Genomic DNA, 12,400 nt, shown 5'->3' on the forward strand with positions numbered 1-12,400 from the left:
GTAGGTCACCAACATCAAAGACCAAAGGTAGATAAAACCACAAAGATGGGGAGAAACCAGAGCAGAAAAGCTGAAAATTCTAAAAACCAGAACGCCTCTTCTCCTCCAAAGGATTGCAGCTCCTCGCCAGCAACAGAACAAAGCTGGAAGGAGAATGACTTTGACGAGTTGACGGAAGTAGGCTTCAGAAGGTCAGTAATAACAAACTTCTGTGAGCTAAAAGATAATGTTCTAACCCATCGCAAGGAAGCTAAAAACCTTGAAAAAAAGTGAGACAAATGGCTAACTAGAATAAACTGTGTAGAGAAAACCTAAATGACCTGATGGAGCTGAAAACCATGGCATGAGAACTTTGTGACGCATGCACAAGCTTCAATAGCTGATTCGATAAGGTGGAAGAAAGGGTATCAGTGATTGAAGATCAAATTAATGAAATAAAACAAGAAAACAAGGTTAGAGGAAAAAGAGTTTTAGAAACAAAGCCTCCAAGAAAGATGGGTCTATGTGAAAAGACCAAATCTACGTTTGACAGGTGTACCTGAAAGTGATGGAGAGAATGGAACCAAGTTGGAAAATACTCTTCAGGATGTTATCCAGGAGAAATTCCCCAACTAGCAAGGCAGGCCAACATTCAAATTCAGGAAATACAGAGAACTCCACAAAGATACTCCTCGAGAAGAGCAACCTCAAGACACATAATTTTCAGATTCACCAAGGTTGAAATGAAGGAAAAAGTGTTAAGGGCAGCCAGAGAGAAAGGTTGAGTTACCCACAAAGGGAAGCCCATCAAACTAACAGCACATCTCTTGGCAGAAACCCTAGGGGGCCAATATTCAACATTCTTAAAGAAAAGAATTTTCAACTCAGAATTTCCTATCCAGCCAAACTAAGCTTCATAAGTGAAGGAGAAATAAAATCCTTTACAGACAAGCAAATGCTGAGAGATTTTGTCACCACCAGACCTGCCTTACAAGAGCTCCTGAAGGAAGCACTAAATATGAACGACCAGTACTAGCCACTGCAAAAACATGCCAAATTGTAAAGACCATCGATGCTATGAAGAAACTGCATTAATTAATGGGCAAAATAACCAGGGAACGTCATAATGACAGTATCAAATTCACACATAACAATATTAACCTTAAATGTAAATGGGCTAAATGCTCCAATTAAAAGACACAGACTGGCAAATTTGATAAACAGTCAAGACCCATCAATGTGCTGAATTCAGGAGACCCATCTCACTTGCAAAGATGCACGTAGGCCCAAAATAAGGGATGGAGGAAGATCTATCAAGCAAATGGAAAGCAAAAAAAAGCAGGGATTGCAATCCTAGTCTCTGATAAAACAGACTTTAAACCAATAACGATGAAAAGAAAGACAAAATAGGCCATTACATAATGGTAAAGGGATCAATTCAGCAAGAAGAGCTAACTATCCTAAATATATATGCACCCAACACAGGAGCACCCAGGTTCATAAAGCCAGTCCTTACAGACCTATAAAGCGATTTAGACTCCCACACAATAATAATGGGAGACTTTAACACCCCACTGTCAATATTAGATCAATGAGACAGAAGGTTAACAAGGATATCCAGGATCTGAACTCAGCTCTGCAACAAGCAGACCTAATAGACATCTACAGAACTCTCCACCCCCAAATCAACAGAATATACATTCTTCTTAGCACCACATCACACTTATTTTAAAATTGACCACTTAATTGGAAGTAAGCATTCCTCAGCAAATGTAAAAGAACAGAAATCACGACAAACAGTCTCTCAGAGCACAGTGCAATCAAATTAGAACTCAGGATTAAGAAACTTACTCAAAACTGCTCAACTACATGGAAACTGACCAACTTGCTCCTGAATGACTACTGAGTAAATAACAAATGAAGGCAGAAATAAAGATGTTCTTTGAAACCAGTGAGAACAAAGACACAATATACCAGAATCTCTGGGACACATTTAAAGCAGTGTGTAGAGGGAAATTTATAGCACTAAATGCCCACAAGAGAAAGCAGGAAAGATCTAAAATCAACATCCTAACATCACAAAAGAACTAGAGAAGCAAGAGCAAACAAATTCAAAAGCTAGCAGAAGGCAAGAAATAACTAAGATCAGAGCAGAACTGAAAGAGATAGAGACACAAAAAACCCTTCAAAAAATCAGTGAATCCAGGAGCTGATTTTTTGAAAAGATCAACAAAATTGATAGACCTCTAGCAAGACTAATAAGAAAAGAGAGAAGAATCAAATAGATGCAATAAAAAAATGATAAAGGGGATATCACCACCAATCCCACAGAAATACAAACTACCATCCGAGAATACTATAAAAACCTCTGTGTAAATAAACTAGAAAATCTAGAAGAAATGAATAAATTCCTGGACACAAACACTCTCCCAAGACTAAACCAGGAAGAAATTGAATCTCTGAATAGACCAATCACAGGCTCTGAAATTGAGACAATAATTAATAGCCTAACAACCAAAAAAAGTCCAGGACCAGACGGATTCACAGCCGAATTCTACCAGAGGAACAAAGAGGAGCTGGTACCATTCCTTCTGAAACTATTCCAATCAATAGAAGAAAAGGGAATCCTCCCTAACTCATTTTATGAGGCCAACATCAGTCTGATACCAAAGCCTGGCAGAGACACAACCAAGAAAAGAGAATTTTAGACCAATATCCCTGATGAACATCAATGCAAAAATCCTCAATAAAATACTGGCAAACCGAATCCAGCAGCACATCAAAAAGCTTATCCACCATAATCAAGTTGGCTTCATCCCTGGGATGCAAGGCTTGTTCAACATATGCAAATCAATAAACGTAATCCATCACATAAACAGAACCAATGACAAAAACCACATGATTATCTCAATAGATACAGAAAACACCTTCAACAAAATTCAACAGCCCTTCGTGCTAAAAATTCTCAATAAACTAGGTATTTATGGAACATTTCCCAATAAGAGCTATTTATGACAAACACACAGCCAATGTCATACTGAATGGGCAAAAACTGGAAGCATTCCCTTTGAAAACCAGCACAAGACAAGGATACCCTGTCTCACCACTCCCATTCAACATAGCGTTGGAAGTTCTGGTCACGGTAGTCCAGTAAGAGAAAGAAATACAGGTTATTCAGTTAGGAAAAGAGGAAGCCAAATTGTCCCTGTTTGCAGATGACATGATTATATATTTTTAGAAAACCCCATTATCTCAGCCCAAAATCTCCTTAAGCTGATAAGCAACGTCAGCAAAGTCTCAGGACACAAAATCAATGTGCAAAAATCACAAGCATTCCTATACACCATTAACAGACAAAACAGCTAAATAATGAGTGAACTCCCATTCACAATTGCTACAAAGAGAATAAAATACCTAGGAATTCAATTTACAAGGGATGTAAAGGACCACTTCAAGGAGAACTACAAACCACTGCCCAAAATAAAAGAGAACACAAACAAATGGAAGAATATTCTATGCTCACGGATAGGAAGAATTAATATCCTGAAAATGGCCATACTGCCCAAGATAATTTATAGATTCAATGCCATCCCCATTAAGCTACCAATGACTTTCTTCACAGAATTGGAAAAAACTTTAAAGTTCATATGGAACCAAAAAAGAGCCCGCATTGCCAAGACAATCCTAAGCCAAAAGAACAAAGCTGGAGGCATCACGCTACCTGACTTCAAACTATACTACAAGGCTACAGTAACCAAAATAGCATGGTACTGTTACCAAAATAGATATATAGACCAATGGAACAAAACAGAGGCCTCAGAAGTAATGCAACACATCTACAACCATCTGATCTTTGACAAACCTGACAAAAACAAGAAATGGAGAAAGGATTCCCTATTTAATAACTGGTGCTGGGAAAATTGGCTAGCCATATGTAGAAAGCTGAAACTGGATCCCTTCCTTACACCTTATACAAAAATTAATTCAAAATGGATTAAAGACTTAAATGTTAGACCTAAACCATAAAAACCCTAGAAGAAAACCTAGGCAATACCACTCAGAACATAGGCATGGCCAAGGACTTCGTGACTAAAACACCAAAAACAATGGCAACAAAAGCCAAAATAGACAAATGGGATTTAATTAAACTAACAAACTTCTGCACAGCAAAATAAACTACCATCAGAGTGAACAGGAAGCCTACAGAATTGAAGAAAATTTTTGCAATCTACCCATCTGACAAAGGGCTAATATCCAGAATCTACAAAGAACTCAAACAAATTTACAAGAAAAAACCCCATCAAAAAGTGGGCAAAGCACACGAACACACACTTTTCAAAAGAAAACATCTATGCAGCCAACAGACACATGAAAAAATGTTCATCATCATTGGTCATCAGAGAAATGCAAATCAAAACCACAATGAGATACCAGTTACAATGGCAATCATTGAAAAGTCAGGAAACAACAGATGCTGGAGAGGATGTGGAGAAATAGGAACGCTTTTACACTGTTGGTGGGAGTGTAAATTGGTTCAACCATTGTGGAAGACAGTGTGGCGATTCCTCAAGGATCTAGAACTAGAATTACCATTTGACCCAGCAGTCCTGTTACTGGATATATACCCAAAGGATTATAAATCATACGACTATAAAAATATGCACACGTTTATTGTGGCACTATTCACAATAGTAAGACTTGGAACCAACCCAAATGTCCATCAATGATAGACTGGATTAAGAAAATGGGGCACATAAACACCATGGAATAGTAGGCAGCCATAAAAAAGGATGAGTTCACGTCATTTGCAGGGACGTGGATGAAGCTGGAAACCATCATTCTGAGCAAACTATCACAAGGACAGAAAATGAAACACCACATGTTCGCACTCATAGGTGGGAATTGAACAATGAGATCACTTGGACACAGGGTGGGGAACATCACACACTGGGGCCTGTCAGGCGGTTGGGGGCTGGGGGAGGCATAGCATTAGGAGAAATACCTAATGTGAATGATGAGTTGATGGGTGCAGCACACCAACATGGCACATGTATACCTATGTAACAAACCTGCACGTTGTGCACATGTACCCTAGAAATTAAAGTACTTAAAAAAAAAAGTTTAAAACTACAAATAAATTTGATGAATATATGAGCTTTAGATGTAAAAAGATTTTCTAAACTTACTAGCAATAGAAAAAGTTTCAGAGGAAAACATTTAAATATTTCCATACATCAAAAGTATCCTAAATGTAAACAAAATACCAGAAGATATATTTGTTAACAATAGGGCAAACAAGAGGTCACTACCTTTAATACATAGAGGCCAGATCACCTAGAACATAACCCCAAAGATCTCAGCGGCTAAAGAGACAGAACATAAATATGCATTTACAAAAGAAAAAAAATATAATGACCAGTGAGCATTACAAAATGCCAAATCTTAATAGTGATTAAATCCATTCACATTAAAATGAGATATGATTTTTCACCTCTTGAATGATAGGGCCCTCAGTGTGACGATGAAGTGCAACAGTCAGCTACTCCGATACAAGACTATTGTAATTCTGTACTGCTCCAGCTTCCTAGAAGGCAGCTTAGCAGTTGTGTTTCAAGTTTCGAGAATATTCATATGCTTTAATCCACTAATTTAGCTCTTAGGACTTTCAATCAGGAAATGTTTGAAAATGGTCAGTAAAGGTCAGTAAGGTTTTTTCACATACTTATAATATTTTATGTATGTATTTATATACACATAAACATATATATCAACCAAAATATTCTACTTCTCACCCTTCAAACAGTGGAATGTTGTGCGGCCATGAGAAAGTACGGTCATGAAAATATTTTAAGGCATATAAAAATGCTTATGGTTTATGATACGTTTAAGGGAAGGATAAATATGTAAAGTGGTTTTAAATATGCATACAATGCATACATAATCCTGAAGGAACTGTGCCCACATGTAGATAGTAGATAAATTTTTTCCTATTTAATGTCATTTTTGTTAGGAATCTTTCAGTTACGGTTGGCAGAAAATCGGTCTTCAGTTGGTTTAAACAACAGCAAAAGAGGGGAAAGTGGGATTTTTTTCTTTCCAGCTATTTATTTTCTGAAACTGAAAATTCCAAGCCTGAGGTTTGGCTCCAGTCAAATCCAGATACTGCAGACCAGATATTATCAAGGGCTGTGTTTTGTTCCCTTCATCCTGTGTCAACTGGCCTCCTGGGCTTGGTGGGTCTGGACACTTCCTTGTGGTAGCAGAATGGCTGCAGCATTTCAAATGTCACATCTTCCAAGCAAAGAGAGGTTCTTTGTTTGTTTGAGACGGATTCTCGCTCTGTCGCCCAGGTTGGAGTGCAATGCCGCCGTCTCAGCTCACCACAACCTCCGCCTCCCGTGTTCAAGCGGTTCTCCTGCCTCAGCCTCCCGAGTAGCTGGGATTACAGGCACCTGCCACCACGCCCAGCTAATTTTTGTGTTTTTAGTAGAGACGGGGTTTCACCATGTTGGCCAAACTGACCTGGAACTCCTGACATCATGATTGGCCCGCCTCAGCCCCCCGAAGTGCTGTGATTACAGGCGTGAGCCACCGCGCCCAGCCGAGAGGTCTTTTTTTAGTGGCTTTCTCTATTGATAGGTGAAGCTTCTCTTTCCCATGGGCACTAACAGATGTCTCCTCACGTCTCAGTGGCTGTTACTGAGTTATGTGTCAATCCCTGGATCAACTGCTGAGGCCAGTGGGATGTTACCTGTTTGTCTCAAGCAATCAGGTTGTACCTCTGGAGCACATTAGGGCAAGCCCACCGAAACCCCAGGGCTAAAAACAGAGGAGTTATTTCCCCTGAAGCAAAATCTGGGTTCTCTTCTAGGATGGGGAACAGACCCAGGCTAGCAAAAGCAATCAGTGTCCACTACAAGAGACTTTCAGATTGTCCACAGTGACCATATATACTAAAGTTATGGTCAGAAAAGTATTAATGTTAGAATCAGAAGTAAGTTATAAACTTGAGGAAAAAGAATAAAAAGCTTCCTGCCCCTATGAAGAAACACTGAAGTATGGGAAGCACCCCAAAGAAATATGGGAACTTAACAAGTTTGTAAAAGCTCTGGGATGAATTAGAATTCATTTCATAAACTGTGTGGGAGGCAGTGCCGTGGAGAGGTGAGTGTCTATGGAATCTTAGGAGACCCCAGTTCTTTTACTTACTAGTTATCTAATCTTGGACAAATTGCTTAATGTCTTTGAGCCTCTGTTTTCTCATCAGTAAGAGAGAGAGAATATACTACCTTCCTCACAAGCCTGTTATGAGATTAAACAAATATACATGTGCTAAGGTGAACAGAAAGCACTTAAAGCATGTTATCTTTATCATTACTTAATAATAAAAATTATGGAGGTAATTTTTAAAAATACATAATATTTAAACACCCTGTATATATTGTGCTGAGAGGATGACTTGATTCATCTTTTTAATTTTTTTCTCAGCCTTAACTAATCTTTAGATATACACACACACAAATCTTATTCATCTCACAAGTGTTGTGAAAGGAAATAGATCACAGGAGAAATGTAATGCCTTCTCTACAAGCAGATTTCTTAAAGAGCAAGAAAAACATCTTTTTAAACACTTAATTTTGGTTGCCATAATCATAGCTAATACTTATATAGTGCTTTTCATGTACCTGAGCTTAATACTCTGTTTTTACCTGAAGTAACTCATTGAATCCTCAACAATTCCATAAGTTAGGTGCCACAGTATTCCTAATACACAGGAGAGGATATTGAAGCCCCAGTAGAGCTAGTATTCAAATAGAGGAGTCTAGCCCCAGGACCATCCTGTAATCACTCCCTTTACTGCTCTCCACAAGTGACAGCTGGCCTCTGTTACTGTCAACAAGATATGGTTTGCTTGGTCCTCAGTTTCCCTTCTCTGAAACTTTTCTGTCATCATGAGCAGTCATACACCTTGAGTGCATGGTTCTGGAGAAAGTAGATGTAGGGAAAACGGTTTAAAGATGCCTCTCCAATAGTGTCTAGTACCGTGTATCAAGTAAGGAAAATTCATGGGACCTTCAATGTGCATCGTTCAGTGGTGGGAAATCTGCTTACTGAGAAAGTGAAAATCTCTCTTACTGGGGATTATGCAAAAATACAGTGGTCTAGTGGCGTGAATCTTGTGGAAATGCAAGTACAAATGACTGCCAGTTTAAGGTCATGAGATCTGAGAGTGAAAAGTGTGTGAAGCTTTTATCAGCAGAGACCTGCTGCCAGTAGCAACAGTTAGCTCAGGGCACCTCTGTGCCAGCTTCACTGGCTGTGCTCAGACTCTCCCCTGCTACAGTGATTAAGACAAACGCTAGCACCTGCTGACACTTCAATTGGTGATAGCTTCTCTGTTGCAAGGAAATGTATCTCCTTAATGGAGTATGAGTGACCAAAAAACGTTAACTTACAACCTAAATAGTAATTGTAGAGGGGATGTTTTCTCTGGTTCTACACTCAGACATTTTTTTCTTCTACCAGATTATGCTACTAGTTGTTCCATTTTTATGCTGTGTGAAGATACTCTTTTTAAAATAGACTTTTTTTGGAGTGATTTTAGGTTTACAAAAAAATTGCACAGAAAATAGTTTCCAGTTCCCTGTCACCACCCCCTGCACCCAGTTTCTCCTCTTGTTAACGTTTTACATATGTGTATGCGCCTTCTTTTCACTTCCATCATTCTTTTTTCTTTTTTAAAAATTTAACATGCCAGACTTTCTACCCCCTTGGTATCACTTATTTGAGGTTTACATCACTTGGTATCACTTATTTGAGATTTACATCACTTTACACACGCAAAGTGTGAGGTCAGTTTTTAACAGTACAAGTGCAGTTATTGGTGAGTCTCATGCTACTGTGTTTATTGTGCTTTCAGATCCTATTGATCATCGCTTCAGTTATTGGGATAATTGTCTATAGGCTCTCAGTGTTCATTGTATTTTCTGCAAAACTTCCCAAGAACATTAATGGAACAGACCCAATCCAGAAGTACCTGACTCCACAGACAGCCACGTCCATCACGGCCTCCATCATCAGCTTTATAATTATCATGATTCTGAACACTATATATGAAAAAGTGGCAATTATGATTACTAACTTCGGTAAGGTCCTACTATAGCTTAGGTAACTGCTGACATATTTTTAGAACCTGCCAAAAATAGAGACTGTTATCTTTTAGGCTTTTCAATTCCAGTAGGTTACAATTTTTAGAAATTTTCGAGTGTAAACATATTTTCTCTAGCATGTATGGAAATAAATTAGCTACAGCTTTCCATTAGTAAAAGGGACAAAGCAAAGACAATCATTATAATGTCCAAACTCTGTGTAAACAGATCAGTGCTGAATAATATTTTCAATTACATTAGATCATGTACTCTATTGTTGAAAGTAAATAGTCTCTTTATTGCAAATAAGTGGAATAGGGTCATGGTTGCAGTGACAAATATGTTCCTCTGTTGCTGAGAGGACAAGCTATCACACTGCTACGTGTCTTCCCCCGTGCTGTTCATATTAATATAATTCTCATCAGGCCTTGATTTTTTAATGTGTTTCTTCTCTCTGGCTTGTATCCCAGGCAGCTGCTTAGTGGCCAAGTTAAGTGCTTGCCATACTGCATACGTCTGAGTCGTTCTCTGAATGGCCTGCTCGGTGGTCATCTAAAATGATCGAACTGATTCAAACTCCACACTAGGAGGATGACCTATTTTGTCTTTCCCAAATGCCTCTAGCAAGTTGTACCTTGGTTTGCTTGTTTTCTTCAACAGACACACCTTATTGCAATTCAGGAAAACAAGAGAATATCATTTAGCAGGCAGTTCAAAACTAATTTTCTGTCAATTATACCTATGGCAGTTCTTAGTTGATAACACTGTACTTGTAAATTTTAAGGAGCAGTTGATTTTTTTGTGGGGGAGGGGAACATGTGGGCTATTGTATTCCTACTGTGAGGGAGAACTCATAACACTGTGCAAACTTGGAATTAACGCAGTGGCTGTATTAAGGTATTCAAAACAGCTTAAATGGAAACAGTGTGAATTGTATTTTTTTAACGTGTTAACTCATGTATCAGTATTTTTTATTAGAGTCTCAAAGCTCTTCACAGTTTTAAAATCTTATTTTTCTTTCTTTTAACTACAGAACTCCCAAGGACCCAGACTGATTATGAGAACAGCCTCACCATGAAGATGTTCTTATTCCAGTTTGTCAACTACTACTCTTCATGCTTCTACATAGCATTCTTTAAGGGCAAATTTGTAGGCTATCCAGGAGACCCAGTTTATTGGTTGGGAAAATACAGAAATGAAGAGGTATGAATATAGAATTGTATTATCTTGCCAATTTAAGCTGAGTTTTCTCTCAGTTCCCCAAATGAATAGTTCTTTGTTGTAAATTCCTAGATTTATTTTTTAGCCTAAGCAGAACAAATATCAGAAAAATAGGATGCCTATATTTCAAGTTAGATCCATTGAATATTTAAATGGTATTTTCTTTTTAACCTTCCAGTGTGACCCAGGTGGCTGTCTTCTTGAACTGACAACTCAGCTGACAATAATCATGGGAGGAAAAGCAATCTGGAATAACATACAAGAAGTATTATTGCCGTGAGTGTTAACTTGTATAGCCATGGGTAAAAGGACGAGGAATAGAACAGCCCAGCCACACAAATCATTTGCCTCCATAGCCACATAGCTGCATGTCCACCTCTAAATGGATCAGAAGCTACTGTCGTTAAGGGTCTCCAGACAACATAGTCCAACCAACAGTGTAAATGTATCCAGGATCTAATAATTGTATTTTAAAACCTTCTTTATATTTAATGTAAATCCCCATCTGCTGCAGTTTATACCTACTGGGCTATTGTTGGTTACTGACTAATAGCAGCCCTTTGAGCGACAGCACTGGCTAGAGCTGTGACCTGTGTATTTCCACAATTTCTCACATCCTTCTCTCTTTCCTATATATTATGCATTTAAAAGTCAGTGTGAATTCCAGTCACTATATTAAGTGCTACATATATATTAAAAAAATGATATATATATATATATATCATTTCATCTACCAAACTATTCTTATTTTTTTCTCCTTTCTGCTAATGAAGATCTGTGGTTTAAAGAGGTTAAATGATTTACCCAGTTTCACATTAGCATTAAGAGGCTACTGTGGGATTCAAATCCAGGATCCCATGAGTCCAGACTTTTAAGAACAGAGGTTCTCTCATGATCCTAAGGCACTGGGATACATAATGTTTTAAGAAATAATTGTCTAGAATAATAACCACAAAGGTTTTGACTTACTGTTTTCCTAAAAATGAGCACAACAGAATAGTTTTACTTAAGATGTTAACTAAGATTTCATTGCCGTTTACAACTTTCACTTAGGCCCCCTCCGCTATCAAAGTGTAAAGTCCAACACCATCTGCAATTTCTGCAAATTTCAGGGAGCTTTTTGTTTTGGTCTTCTATTGCTGCAATAACAAATTACCCCAAGATTAATGGGGTAAAAACAACATGTAATATCTTATGGTCCTGGGGGTCAGAAGTCTCACTGGACTAAAATCAAGGTGTTGGTGGGGTTGTGTTCCTTTCCAAGGACTCTGAGGTGAATCTCTTTGCCTTTCCTGGCTTCTGGAGGCCACCATCTATGCTCCCTGCCTTGTGACCTCCTTGTGACCTCTTCTCCATCTCAAAGCCAGCAAAGTTTCATGTTTGTGACTGTCTTCTGTAGTCACCTCTCCCACCTCCTGTCTTCTACCCCCTGTCCCCCTCCTCTCCTCATCTCCCCTACCACCTCTTCCTTTCTTTTGTTTAGAAACAAAAAGCCTCCACCTTTATAAGAAGTCGTTTATCCCACTATATACCTGGGAATTTTTTAAAATTTATCACCCTCTTTATAGGCTCTCACCTCCTGCCGTGTTGCCCTCTCCCCTCCATCACATACAACTTCTCTCTCTTTCTTCTCCTACTCCTGGCGTTTTTCTCCCCAGTCACCAAGTTTCTGTTCATTCTCTTTGTTGAGCAGTTAACTCACTCTGGGTTTCAGTGCATCCTTCCAGATTTCTTTACCAGGTCTTATTCTCTATCTTCAATGGAAACTTTCAGGGTCTTTCTCTAAACAAAGATCTCTCTCCTTCCTCTTCCTCCACCCAGAAAGGGATTCTGGTTTTAGCTGTGAAATTCTTTTTTTTTTTTTTTTTATCCTTCTCTACAGAAAACAACCCTCACTTTCATTGAGCTCATATTCAGATTTTTCCAGATAAGTAAAAGTAGGTCATGCATAAATAGTACTGTGTTTCTAAATGAAAACAAATTATAAAATTGAGGAAAGTCTTCATTCTGAGATTAAAAAGTGTTTTCTGAAAAAAGTAGGTTAATTATTT

At 38.4% G+C, this 12,400-nt stretch overlaps 1 protein-coding gene across 9 annotated transcripts in view; it reads left to right on the top strand.

Moving 5' to 3' along the window:
- The window catches only part of ANO6 (anoctamin 6), a 212,607-nt gene that overhangs the window by 172,781 nt on the left and 27,426 nt on the right, over nucleotides 1–12,400 (top strand). For all 9 annotated transcript variants that reach the window (XM_074006663.1, XM_005570632.4, XM_005570634.4 and 6 more), the window contains 3 exons: nucleotides 8,900–9,125; nucleotides 10,162–10,331; nucleotides 10,528–10,625. In XM_074006663.1, the coding sequence (XP_073862764.1) occupies nucleotides 8,900–9,125; nucleotides 10,162–10,331; nucleotides 10,528–10,625 (494 nt within the window). The remainder of the gene's footprint in view (nucleotides 1–8,899; nucleotides 9,126–10,161; nucleotides 10,332–10,527; nucleotides 10,626–12,400) is intronic.

The sequence above is a fragment of the Macaca fascicularis genome, chromosome 11 (assembly GCF_037993035.2).
Source record: "Macaca fascicularis isolate 582-1 chromosome 11, T2T-MFA8v1.1".
Lineage (NCBI taxonomy): Eukaryota > Metazoa > Chordata > Mammalia > Primates > Cercopithecidae > Macaca > Macaca fascicularis.